At 42.3% G+C, this 12,086-nt stretch overlaps 1 protein-coding gene across 11 annotated transcripts in view; it reads right to left on the bottom strand.

Moving 5' to 3' along the window:
- wdfy3 (WD repeat and FYVE domain containing 3) overlaps nt 1-12,086 on the bottom strand; it is a 170,857-nt gene that overhangs the window by 123,130 nt on the left and 35,641 nt on the right. For all 11 annotated transcript variants that reach the window (XM_085785866.1, XM_085785864.1, XM_085785867.1 and 8 more), the window contains exons 2-4: nt 10,330-10,540; nt 7,582-7,705; nt 4,191-4,300 (exon numbers count right to left, since the gene is read on the bottom strand). In XM_085785866.1, the coding sequence (XP_085641992.1) occupies nt 4,191-4,300; nt 7,582-7,705; nt 10,330-10,540 (445 nt within the window). The remainder of the gene's footprint in view (nt 1-4,190; nt 4,301-7,581; nt 7,706-10,329; nt 10,541-12,086) is intronic.

The following is a 12,086-nucleotide window of genomic DNA, read 5'->3' as shown; positions in this document are numbered from 1 at the left end:
TGTTTTATCATCTGAGGGAAGAAGAGAAAGAGAGGGTGAGGGTGAGGGAGAGAGGGAGTGTTAAAGAAAAAGAGAAGGAAGAGTCTGTAAACACTGTTCTTCAGGAGAAATAGAAACTGAGGCCCATTTTCTCCTCTCCTGCCCCTGAGAGAGAGGTTTTCCTACAGCAGATAACTGCAGCAGATCCATCTATCAGGGAAAAACACGTGATGAGCCGGTAAAGGGATAGTTCAACATTTTGCCAAATTGGCCCATTGCCATAATCCCTATAGTCATAGCAGTAGGTTCGTTACCTTTAATTGTTGGTGCAAGCTGTTTCTAGAACGGCGGAGCAGAGCCGTGAGCTGCTCAGAGCTACTCTACGGAGACTAATGGGGATTTCTTGGTTTCCCTCATCAAACTCATCAAATACACAATCCAACAACTCCACAACGCTCTGGTGGACAAGTTGTGACCTGCACATTCACCACGCTATGAGATAATAACACAACGTTACCAGACAGAGTTGTTTTAGAGGGAAATACAGAGACTGCTTGATGAAAAACTGCCCCCCATGGAAACGTGTATCAGTGCTTTTGCATGAATTTACCTCTAAAACAACTCTGTTTGTTATTGAACTCTTTTGCACTAATTATATAGATCATATTTATATTTATATTTTTGCATTTTTACAGATCTATTTAATATTGTTTATTTCTGTGTTTCCAGAAGCCTATAGCAACGACATTTCGTTGCCAATAATCACTGTTGTGTTTTTTGTTTATGGGCGGTCAGCTGCCTTTTGTTTTACCGTCCACACCAACCCATTAAACCCAGTCACACACTCTGTCAAACACACACACAGGACCTGAGCCGCCCTGTTGGATGCTGGGTAATTCCTGTTTCCCCCCCCCCCCCCCCGTGTGTGTGTGTGTGTGTGTGTGTGTGTGTGTGTTGCGGTTTATCACTGTGACATAAGAGCAGCAGCTCTGGCAGGAAGACACAGTGACGCTGGTGGAAGAGGAGGAAAAGTGGCACAAAAGGAGCCACTAACTTCCCAGAATCCCCTGCTCCGACACCCGGCACTCTCCACAACAACAACAATTATTATTAATATTAATAATAATAATAATGAACTGTAATGAATGTGTATGTCAGGTTTGTTTTTTATCCTGACATGGGAAACGTCTGAGAGAGGGAGGAATAATGCAGAAGAGGAGAGGATATTCAGTAATATGGATTATTGATATATTCGGGCCATATGCAGAGTACCGTATTATAGTTTTTTGTTAACCTATTGTTCTTGGTTGCTTTGTTTTTAACTTTATACTATTTAATTTATACGGCGCTGAATCGAGAGCTGCTGCCTCAATTCCGTTGTGTTTAAAGAGATTCTGAGTCTAGATAGATAATACTTTATCATCTTTTTATAAATTTGGCCTGGACTCAATGCCGCCACATACACACAAACACACAAAAGACACGATAGAGAGCACACAATACGAATTTTAAATTCTGATCTAGATTCTGATTCATCTGAGCTGAAAAATCAAAATGGAAGAAAAATGCATCGTCTACTCCAGAGTCAGAAACCAGAGTCAGGTATTTGCTTTGTTATTCATGAAGTGGGTCAAATTAATTAATACCAAATATAGGGTACATATACCTGAAGCCATATTCTTGCTATGTAACATAAGTACATTTTCCATGACGACATCCAGATGTTAAACTCTGGATATCACCTAAGCCAAGCTCTGAGGTGATAATAGAGGTGGTGAACTGACAATCTTAGATCATAGATGGTCTTATTTTGAAATATGACCTGTTGAAAAGCCACAGTGATACTGTATACTGTATATATATACATAGGCTATATATTTAACTGCATAAGTTAAATGGCTCAGCATCAGCTCACAGTCTCCCTGCAGGTCTGCCAGGCCACTTAACCTTCAAAATAAAGGTCACATGAAGCACCTTTGTAAATAATTAACAGCGCTGTCCGAATGAGTTCTCCATATGAACCTAGTGGGAAAAAAAAGTGATTGATTGTGACACAGCATCCAGAGGATACAGATCAAGACTTTCACAATAAAAGTAAAGATGGTGGAGCAGGAACAAACTCCACATGTATGAACCTAAAGACACGCTTTGCTTAGGAGAACTTATTCAGATGGAGCTGAAACACAAGAATCTGCTTCCTCTTTAAACCATAAAATGCAACACAGTTGGCGTCGGTCTGGCTTCACTTAAAACTAAACGTGACACCTCGACCAGCGCGGCGCAGGAGAGACGCTGACGGTTCTGTAAAGCTCCTCCGACCAAACGGAAACTTCACTTCGGTGACGTGTGAGTGGTTTTTAGATCCCGCAGCGTCTGCGAGGCCACTTCAGGAAAAAAATGTTTTTTTAAAAAGTGTTGAACTAAGGAAGAAGTGAATTTCACTTCCATTTCCTGACGACACAGACTTCTGCTGTTTGCATGAGCACAAACCTGAGTGGAGGGATTTCTGCTGTGCACAAAAAAAAAAACGTATTCTTCCTCACAGATGAAGTAAATCCATAAGCAGCACGGCCGAGGGGAGTGTGTGTGTGTGTGTGTGTGTGTGTGTGTGCGCTTTGACAGATCAAAAGAAAAGAAAAAAAAAAAGGAGGCAGGATTTAAATCATGTCTGAGTGAGACGGATGGGAAGTGTTGGACTCGACAACAACAGAGGCAGATTTCTGATGTGCAGCAGAGCAAGAGAAGCAGCCGGTCGGTCAGTCAGCTGACAGCGACGCTCCTCAAGACCGAGAGAGGAACGAGCTGCCGGAAAAGTTCATAAGATTTTCTGCTGAGTCACAGACACACATCCATGTGTTTACATTTGAACACATGATAATCATGCTCATTAAAGGGATAGTTCAATATAATCCCTATAGTTTTAGCAGTAGGTTCATCACCTTTAAAGCAGAAGTAAGCGGAATATTTGTATTAATATAAGTCTTAAATAGTTATATCTTCCAACAGCAATCACTTACATAGAGTGTTTGGACTGAAACACGGGTCTGTCAGTCACTCTGCTCTGCTCTGAGCCGAGGAGAAAACTTTCCTTGTATCCTACAACCTTTATCCAATGAGGAGAGAGAACGGCATAAAGGGGCGGTCCTCTCTGTGTGTGCAGCCAAGGGATGCGCGTGAATGTGGTGACGTAGGGACGAGGGCGGGGACTGCTAACTCCATCGGCTGACAAGAAGTTAGCCAAAACCACCGGATCGCTTACTTCTGCTTTAATTATTGGTGCATGTTGTTTTTAGATCGGCGGGGCAGAGACGCGAGCTGCTCACGAATCGGTACTTTCGCCTTTCCCTCATCCAACTCATCAAATGCACATTCACCACACTATGAGATAATAACGTATATATGAAGCAAATATTCTGAACTACTTGCATTTTTGAAATCCCTCCGCCCAGCAGCCGTGTCTGGAAAGTAGATCCGGCTGAATTTCCCTCTAAAACAACTCTGTCTGGTAACGTTGTGTTATTATCTCACAGCGTGGTGAATGTGCAGGTCACAACTTGTCCACCAGAGCGTTGTGGAGTTGTTGGATTGTGTATTTGATGAGTTTGATGAGGGAAACCAAGAAATCCCATTAGCCTCCGTAGCGTAGCTCTGAGCAGCTCACGGCTCTGCTCTGCCGTTCTAAAAATAGCTTGCACCGACAATTAAAGGTAATGAACCTACGAGTTTGATGAGGGAAGGGCAAAAGTACCTATTCCCCGCTGATCTCGAAACAACATGCACCGATAGTGGACCTACTGCTATGACTATAGGGATTATGGTGAGAGGAGAATTCGCCAAAAATGTCGAACTATCCCTTTAATGTGACACAGCAGAGCGACTCTGGGCGTCCGTTCCTTCATTCGGAGCAGTAAAGGCAGGTTTAACAAACGTCCGTGCTCCGGGTGAGAGAGAGACGGGTCAGGTGGGAATTTGGGAATTTTTAGTTTTAGTTTTCTGCAGTGGGATCAAAGAGAGGATATGCAAATGGGTCAAAGAGATACAGACTTGGCTTTTTTTTTTAACAAGCTGTTTCCACCCGCAGGGCAAGAATATACACACACACACACACACACACACACAGGGCAGTGATGGCACACAGAAATGTGATTATAGTAAAAAGAGAAGTGTATTTATGAACACGGAGGGACGAGGTGCGTGGTTGCTATACCAACCTGTCCAGAGGAAGCCAACAGGTTGATGGTGGTCAGAAGCATCCAGCCGCGACTCGCCTCCTCACTCTGGTTCACCTCCAAGAACTGGACGATGGCTCGACTGGCAGCCTCTGGAGAAGCAAACACACACACACACACACACAGATATAAACGTTAAGTGGATGGAAAGTGACAGCTCACTGCGGAAGGCAGATGGGCTGCTGGAACAATGGCCGGCGCTTACGCAACCAATAATTATCTCGGTGAATGCGATGTTGGAAAGTTTTTGGCGTTCAGGCTTCGTGGTTTTGTCTCGTCTCCAAAAACTGAATTTGTACATAATAAAGTGTTATGAGCTACGTTATATAATGTCTGCATAACTTCAACATGTAAACAGAAAGAGGGAGCAACAAGCTGATGAACTGAAGGGCCTGCTGCCTTTCATGCAAACATCTGTCTCTGTTTAATACAGATGTTTAATGCACATTGTTTTACCATGCATGTCATCTTTCATTTCACTTAGAGCAGCAACTACTCATTGTTCTGCTCCCGGGTTAATTTAATGAGATCAGATCAGATTGACTAGGATTCATTAACTAATATTCATTTAATAAAATAAATGATATATGTATTAAATTAACCCAGGAGCAAAATAATAAAACAATATGTATTAAACATCTGTGTTAAACAGAGACAGATGTTTAGAACAATGAGTAGCTGCTGCTCTAAGTGATATGAAAGATGACATAGGTGGTAAAACAATACAATGTATTAAAGAGAGACAGATGTTTGCATGACAGGCAGCAGGCCCTTCAGTTTGTCAGGTTGTTGCTCTCAGGCTTATGTATATATATATAATTATATCTAAAAAATAGTATAATTAATAAAATGTAAAAGTAAAAAAAGAAAAAAATGAAATAAATAAATCACAATGAAAAGTTAATACATTTGTAAATATATAAAAATGAAATGAAATGAAAAATATAATTTAAAAAATAAAATAAACACAAAAATAAAAATGAATAGAAAAGGCTCATTTCCAGTCACTTCCTGTATCTCCCTGTGTCACATGACGTCTTCGCCCCTTCAGTCGACCAGCAGCAGGTCTGAGTCTGCTCAGAGACGATCAGAGTTTCTGTCGCTCCGCAGATTTATGTCACAGAAATAAATCTGGGATCCATTCTTCAGATCCTCTGAAGCCGCCCGACGTCGACATGACGGCTTGTTTTTCTTTTTTTTCAGAGTAAATTAACTTTACTTGTGACCTCCTTCTGTCTCAGCCACAAACTCTGGAGAGAGCTTCAGTCTCTCCCCGTCTCTGCTGGCTTTGGTTTCACCGCTGCTGCTGCTGCTGCAAACAGCTTTTCCAAGCTCAACTTAACATCTGAACTGAGCATCACTGGACTGATAAGATCTTTGATTACTTGGTTGATCAGATATTATGGTGTTGTTTTTTTGTTTTTTTTCCTTTTGCATGTATGTGCGCGTGTGTTTGTGTATGTATCTGTATGTGGGCATGTGTATGTATGTACTGTATGTATGTTTGTATGTATGTATAATTAGTGTGTATAAGTAAATTATATTCATGATTTCGTAACATAAGATATATTTAGACAAGGATCTTAGTTAGTCATATATAAGGAGAGGGGGTGGGAGTTTATAAGTTTTACTTCTTCTCACTCCTTTTCGAATATGTATTCTATGTCTCATGTTTAAATGTTTTGTCTTATTCTCTTTTTTTATCATTTTATTTTCATATTCGAAATAAACACTTCAATCAATCAATCAATCAATATTAAAAACCAGCTGATAAAAACAAGCTGCAGAGTAAAAGCCACGCCCATTTAGCAGGAAGTGTAAACCAGTTTCATATCACTGGTGCTGCCTGAAATGTCCGATCTTCTGTATTAGAGGATCTTCACACCTTCATAAAGCACCATTAACATAGTGTATATATATCTTTTATTTTATTCCACTGATTCACCCTGCAGCGATTTATAAAACTGACCATATCTCCAATCTGTTGGACACGTATGAATCATCGTCATCCTGCGTCAGGACTTACGACTGTGAACTGCGTAGATGCATTTTAATAACATGCTCCGTTGTGGAGAGCTGGGCGCTAATACCCCAGCTCCTGCCCTGACCTGTGTGTGTGTGTGTGTGACGGGTTGGATTGTCGTTATTGCACTGTATTACACGTTGTTGTTGTGTGAGCTTCAGAGGGAAAAATAAAGTTTGTTTTGGAAAATATTTGCTTCAAAAACGCACAGAGAACACACAGTGAAGGCTGAGCTGCTGGAGCTCGGTGTTCAGAGAAAATACAAATGATGATGATGATGACGACAGAGAGCTGCAAGGAGGCCTGAGTCAACGACTGAGTCAGTCTACAGAGGCCTGGTGACCAGCTGGAGGGGTGTGTGTGTGTGTGTGTGTGTGTGTGTGTGTGTGTGTGTGTGTGTGTGTGTGTGTGTGTGTGTGTGTGTGTTGAGCCGTTTTCTGATCAGAAAAACAAGACGTCACACGGTCGGACGGAGACGGAGAGCAATATGGAGAAAGATGAGGAAGAGCTGAGGCTTTACACCGACATTTTAAGGGATAGTTCACCCAAAATTCAAATTTCACTCATTATCTACTCACCCTCATGTCGACTAAGGGCTGGGAGAATTTTCAGAGTCCTCCGTGCCTTCTCTGAGTTACGGGGGCGTCCGCGCAGCAGTATTTGTCCATATAATGGTTGTGAATGGATACCACTTTTCTTCGTCCAAAAAGACACACCAAAAAACACCCAAATACCTCCATAGTGCTCGTCTGTAATGTCCCTCTTGTATTGAAGCCCCGACATGAGAAATTGTTCCGCCGGTCAGTGCAAATCACGCGAGATTTGCTCTGACACAGGAAGAGCAGTGAACTGAGACACTGGGAGCTTCCACTACAAACAAGCTTAAAACATAGACTTATTTAATTTTTTTCGGAACAATTTCTCATGTCGGGGCTTCAATACAAGAGGGACATTACAGACGAGCAGTGTGGAGGTATTTGGATGTTTTTTGGTGTGTCTTTTTGGACAAAGAAAAGTGAGCACCATTCACAACCATTATATGGACAAATACTGCTACGCCGAGCCCCCCTGTAACTCAGAGAAGGAACGGAGGACTCTGAAAATTCTCCCAGCCCTTAGTCGACATGAGGGTGAGTAGATAATGAGTGAAATTTGAATTTTGGGTGAACTATCCCTTTAACCAATAAAAAGCATAGCATCGTGAGTTTACCTGCACAAAAATCATTCAAATCGATCATAATGAAAGGAACTGAGGAGGAAAGTGGTTATGGGGGAATAACCAGTGCAGCAGTGCCAGAGATGTTATAAAGGGATAATCTGCAGACTTTTCTGCTCCGTCAGCTGACTCACCTGTCGACTTGTTGGAGGCTCTTCGTCTGATTTCCGTCACCATGAGTCGCGAGACCTGGGTGGTGAACTGCAGCAGGTCGGCGAACTTCTCTGTCATGGTGCTGGGTGGAGCGTTCCCAAAGACCTGCAGCAAAGCAAACAAACACAGCAAATGTTTTTTTGAATCAAACAAAATACAGAAAGAATTTAAAGAAGTAAAAATCCACCAGACGTCACCCTGGATTACAAAGAGGAAACATTAACGCAGGTTTTAAATGACCGTGGACGTTTATTCTAATGGAAAGAACATGTAATAAACTGGTCATTATTCGCTATTAAATCCCGTAAAAAGCTGTAATCTCATCAGGCCGGGACCAGCAGGATGCGTCGAGGTGGAGGGACACCGGGTAATTTATTTATGTGTTTCCTGGCAGGTTGTGATGTTACAGTCACAGTGCAGACTGCAGCCGGAGCCTCTGAGCGGAGCTGGACAAAGATACACAGCACTTTATCCGCCAGTGGGGCTCATCGTGTATTTATTTATCCAGAAGATGTCACAGTAAAGAAGACCTGAAGCCTGGAGGTTGGAAGCTGGAGGCTGGAGGTTTAAGGGATAGTTCAACATTTTGGCAAACTGCCCCATTGCCATAATCCCTATAGTCATAGCAGTAGGTTTGTTACCTTTAATTGTTGGTGCAAGCTATTTTTAGAACGGTGGAGCAGAGCCGTGAGCTGCTCAGAGCTACACTACGGAGGCTCATGGGATTTCTTGGTTTCCCTCATCAAACTCATCAAATACACAATCCAACAACTCCAAAACGCTCTGGTGGACAAGTTGTGACCTGCACATTCACCACGCTATGAGATAATAACACAACGTTACCAGGCAGAGTTGTTTTAGAGGTAAATTCATGCAAAACCGCTGATGCAGGTTGCCTTCAGGGACAGTTTTTCAGCAAGCAGACTCTGTATTTACCTCAAAAACGGCTCTGTTTCGTAACGTTCCATTATTATCTCATAGCGTGGTGAATGTGCAGGTCACAACTTGTCCACCAGAGCGTTTTGGAGTTTTGGGACTTTGTATTTGATGAGTTTGATGAGGGAAACCAAGAAATTCCTTTAGCCTCCATAGCAGCTCTGAGCAGCTCATGGCTCTGCTCCGCCGTTCTAAAAATAGCTTACACCGACAAATAAAGGTAACAAACCTACTGCTATGACTATAGGGATTATGGCAATGGGCCAATTTGCCAAAATGTTGAACTATCCCTTTAAAAGCTGGAGGCTGGAGGTTAAAAGTTGGAAGCTGGAAGCTGGAGGTTGGAGGCTGGAGGCTAGAGCCCCGCTGCACTGAGAGTGCTACTACTACTTTTGAGTTGTGACATGAATGACGCCACCAGCGAGTGAATCACAGCCGGCGCTGGGTAATTAGCCGGCAAGTCAAGAGACCCTCGGTGAGACACTCCAGTCTGAGGAGGACACTCCACAGAGCTGCTGCTGCAAAGCTGCACAACACAGCGAGGCAAACAGAGGAGAGACTCACTCCTCCGTCCTCTGCTTCCCCCGGTGAATTCACACATACACGAAGGTATCTGACATGAATCTGTGGCTCTTCTCACAAAACTTCCCCTTTAATCAATCAGATGTTCTATTTATATATTGATGTGGTTTAACTGTGGTTTCAAGACGTCACCTTGCCATGTCAATATATTTAGATTTTTTCTTATAGTAAATGATTAAGCAGTTAAAAAGAAGGATTCCTCCTGTGAAAATAAATGAGCACTGGTTCAACAATTTACTGTAAGTAGAATCACCCTTGGCTTGTGGATAAAAAAGATTTTAAATCTGTTGAAACAGTTCAACAGTAAAAATATCTCACGCTCCATAATTTGTCTCAAATGACGTTAGTGTTGGTATCTTCCTCTGACAGCTGTGACTTCACTGCTTTATCTTGTTGCAGTCTGTGGCTTCTCCAATAAACACAGCGTTGACACACACACACACACCTGTGTGCACCAGGTGTGTGTGTGCATTACACAATAGTCACTTTGTCACCAGAGAGTTTAATTCTAGGTCAACCTACAGTCAACTCCTGTCAATCGACGATAGAGCCACGAGTCTAGTCACAGAGTTTATTTTTTTCTATATTTTTCTATATTGGCTTTTGCTGTTGTTATTTTGCAGTGCACACCTACATATACGTATGTATGCACGCACTGCACTTGCCTTATTTTTCTATATTGCACTGTCGACATTGTCTTTATATGTATGTGTGTGAGAATGGGACTTATATACCCACTGCGAAGGGCCATCGCATTTGGATCCATCCATTTATCCATGCACTTCATCTACTTAAACTTGCACTTGCACTTTAAAAACTGGCACTTTATACCCGGCACTTTATAGAATTCACGCTGACATTACTGCACTTTATGTATAGGTATGAATATATCTATATGATGTGAATTACTGTTTAACTCTTTGTGTATTTTATTTGTTGTGCCATTTCAAACGGCGACTCAGGTTCGTGGGTTAGAGTGTTTTGATGTTAGTTTGGATACGCATATCGTTACAGGCTGACTCATATATGTGACAGACGAGGTCACACCTGCTGCACAGGTGAGGTAACCACGGTGATTTCCATCCCATCTAACTGCAGCTGCACAATCACACAGTCTGTGAGCCGAGCGGCCAGGTGTAGTATGGAAATGAGCCGTTGACCACAGGATCTGACTCCCGGTCCACACACACACACAGAGGAACTCCACTCACCCTGTTAAACACAGGCAGCATCATGTAGAGCTTCTCCTCCTGCTCCTTCTGGGTCATGTGGCGCGGAGGGTGGCACAGCTCGGAGAACAGGCGCCGCAGGTGCATCAGGCCCAGGGCGTTGTCCTGGGGGCTGCACTCCTCCTGCCGCGGCCGCCCCATGATCCGCTTCACCATGTTCATCTTGAGCGGCTTTGTCAGGGCAAAGGCAGCCCTGTGGGGGGAGGAGGGGGGAGGGGGAGGATTAATAACACTCATCATCATTGTAACAATAAATAACTTTCATTATTCAAAATGGCTTCAGTGCAGCACTGCAGTCAACTCTTGGAAAAATATATTATATACACATACATACAGTATGGCCCAAGCAAAGTGGGATTTTTGGGGCCAATCCTGACACCAATATTAGGGAGTAAAACCTCCCAATATTCTATAAATCAGACGATATTTCACACACATTTCTGCAAAGAACACTCAAATACAGTTCGAACAAATACCAATTAATAACTCCTGCAGTAAACTCTTGGGGAAAATGGCAATAAAATAATTAAAAGAGTAGAAAGAAGGTGAAAATCCTCTGATGGATAATGAAACACGTTGTTTTCAGTCAAACCACAAACTGAATGAACAGCAACACAGATAGGGCTGGGTTGAAAAAAAATAGTTTTTTTCCAATTCATATTGATCTTCATTTGGAAGATCCGATATCGATTTATAAAATCTTTAGATTGATCTTTGCATTGCACCAATGCACTGTTGACTTCTGGACTGGGTCATTTGCTTTTCAGTCAATTTAAGGGAAACATGAATATTTTAATAAAACACCAGGTTAGAGAATTCCAGCTTTGTACAATTTGCAACATTAGTTTTGTGAAAATCTTTTTCATAACCAAGGAAATTGGTGTTAAAACTGAAATATCTCTAAATGAATCAATAACGAATCAAATTGGGAAGTTTAAAGACACAAAAATAGTTTTTCATCGACCGACACACAGTACATTTACATGACACTTGAAAAAAGCAAATGATTGCCTTTGATCCGACTAGAACTGGACAACTGAGTGCATGTAAACGCGTTAGTCCGACTCCGATTAAGACACCCAAATAATGTCATTGGAAATCAATTTTCTTCTGCATATCTACGCCTTAATCAGACTGAAACTGGACAATGCATGTGCACTGCTCCACACCAGTAGAGACGACACAAAGTGGAGCAGAGAAGCGCCGAATCAGTGCATTTTACACAGTGCGACCAGCGAGAGGTTGTGTTTTTATTTAAAAAAAAAAAAAAAAAGAGACAGAGAGATAAATGAAGCCTGTGGAGTGTCATTTGTCTCCTATTCTCAGCCTGAATCCGGCCCAGATCGGCATCTTGTTGGAGACTGTAGTTGAGAATTTATTAAGGTTATTAAGTTGTTTATATTCAGTTTTTTTACTCGGTGACAGAAAAGTCAACAGGACAAGGTGCTGTATGAACCTGCTGCAACGACGCACATCACCACCTGAGGAGGAGGAGACACCGTCAGTTATTCTCTGTTGCATGTGAACCGGGACAAGGACAGAAGTCGGATTAGACGCCAAAATTGAATTTTGAGCAAAGCTGGATGAAGCTGTGACTGCAAAACGTGCTGACAGACGGAGACACTGAGACGATCAGTTCTTCACATCAGGGATCAATAACTGTTATAGGTTACAGGTATCAGAATCAGAATCAGCTCATGAACTGGACAAAGGCAGCTGTTGTGATGACGACGATGATG

This window comes from Trachurus japonicus, chromosome 9 (assembly GCF_045865225.1).
Source record: "Trachurus japonicus isolate A0001 chromosome 9, Traja_1.0".
Lineage (NCBI taxonomy): Eukaryota > Metazoa > Chordata > Actinopteri > Carangiformes > Carangidae > Trachurus > Trachurus japonicus.
Note: the sequence above shows the minus strand (reverse complement) of the source record. Positions and strands in the feature narration are given on the sequence as shown.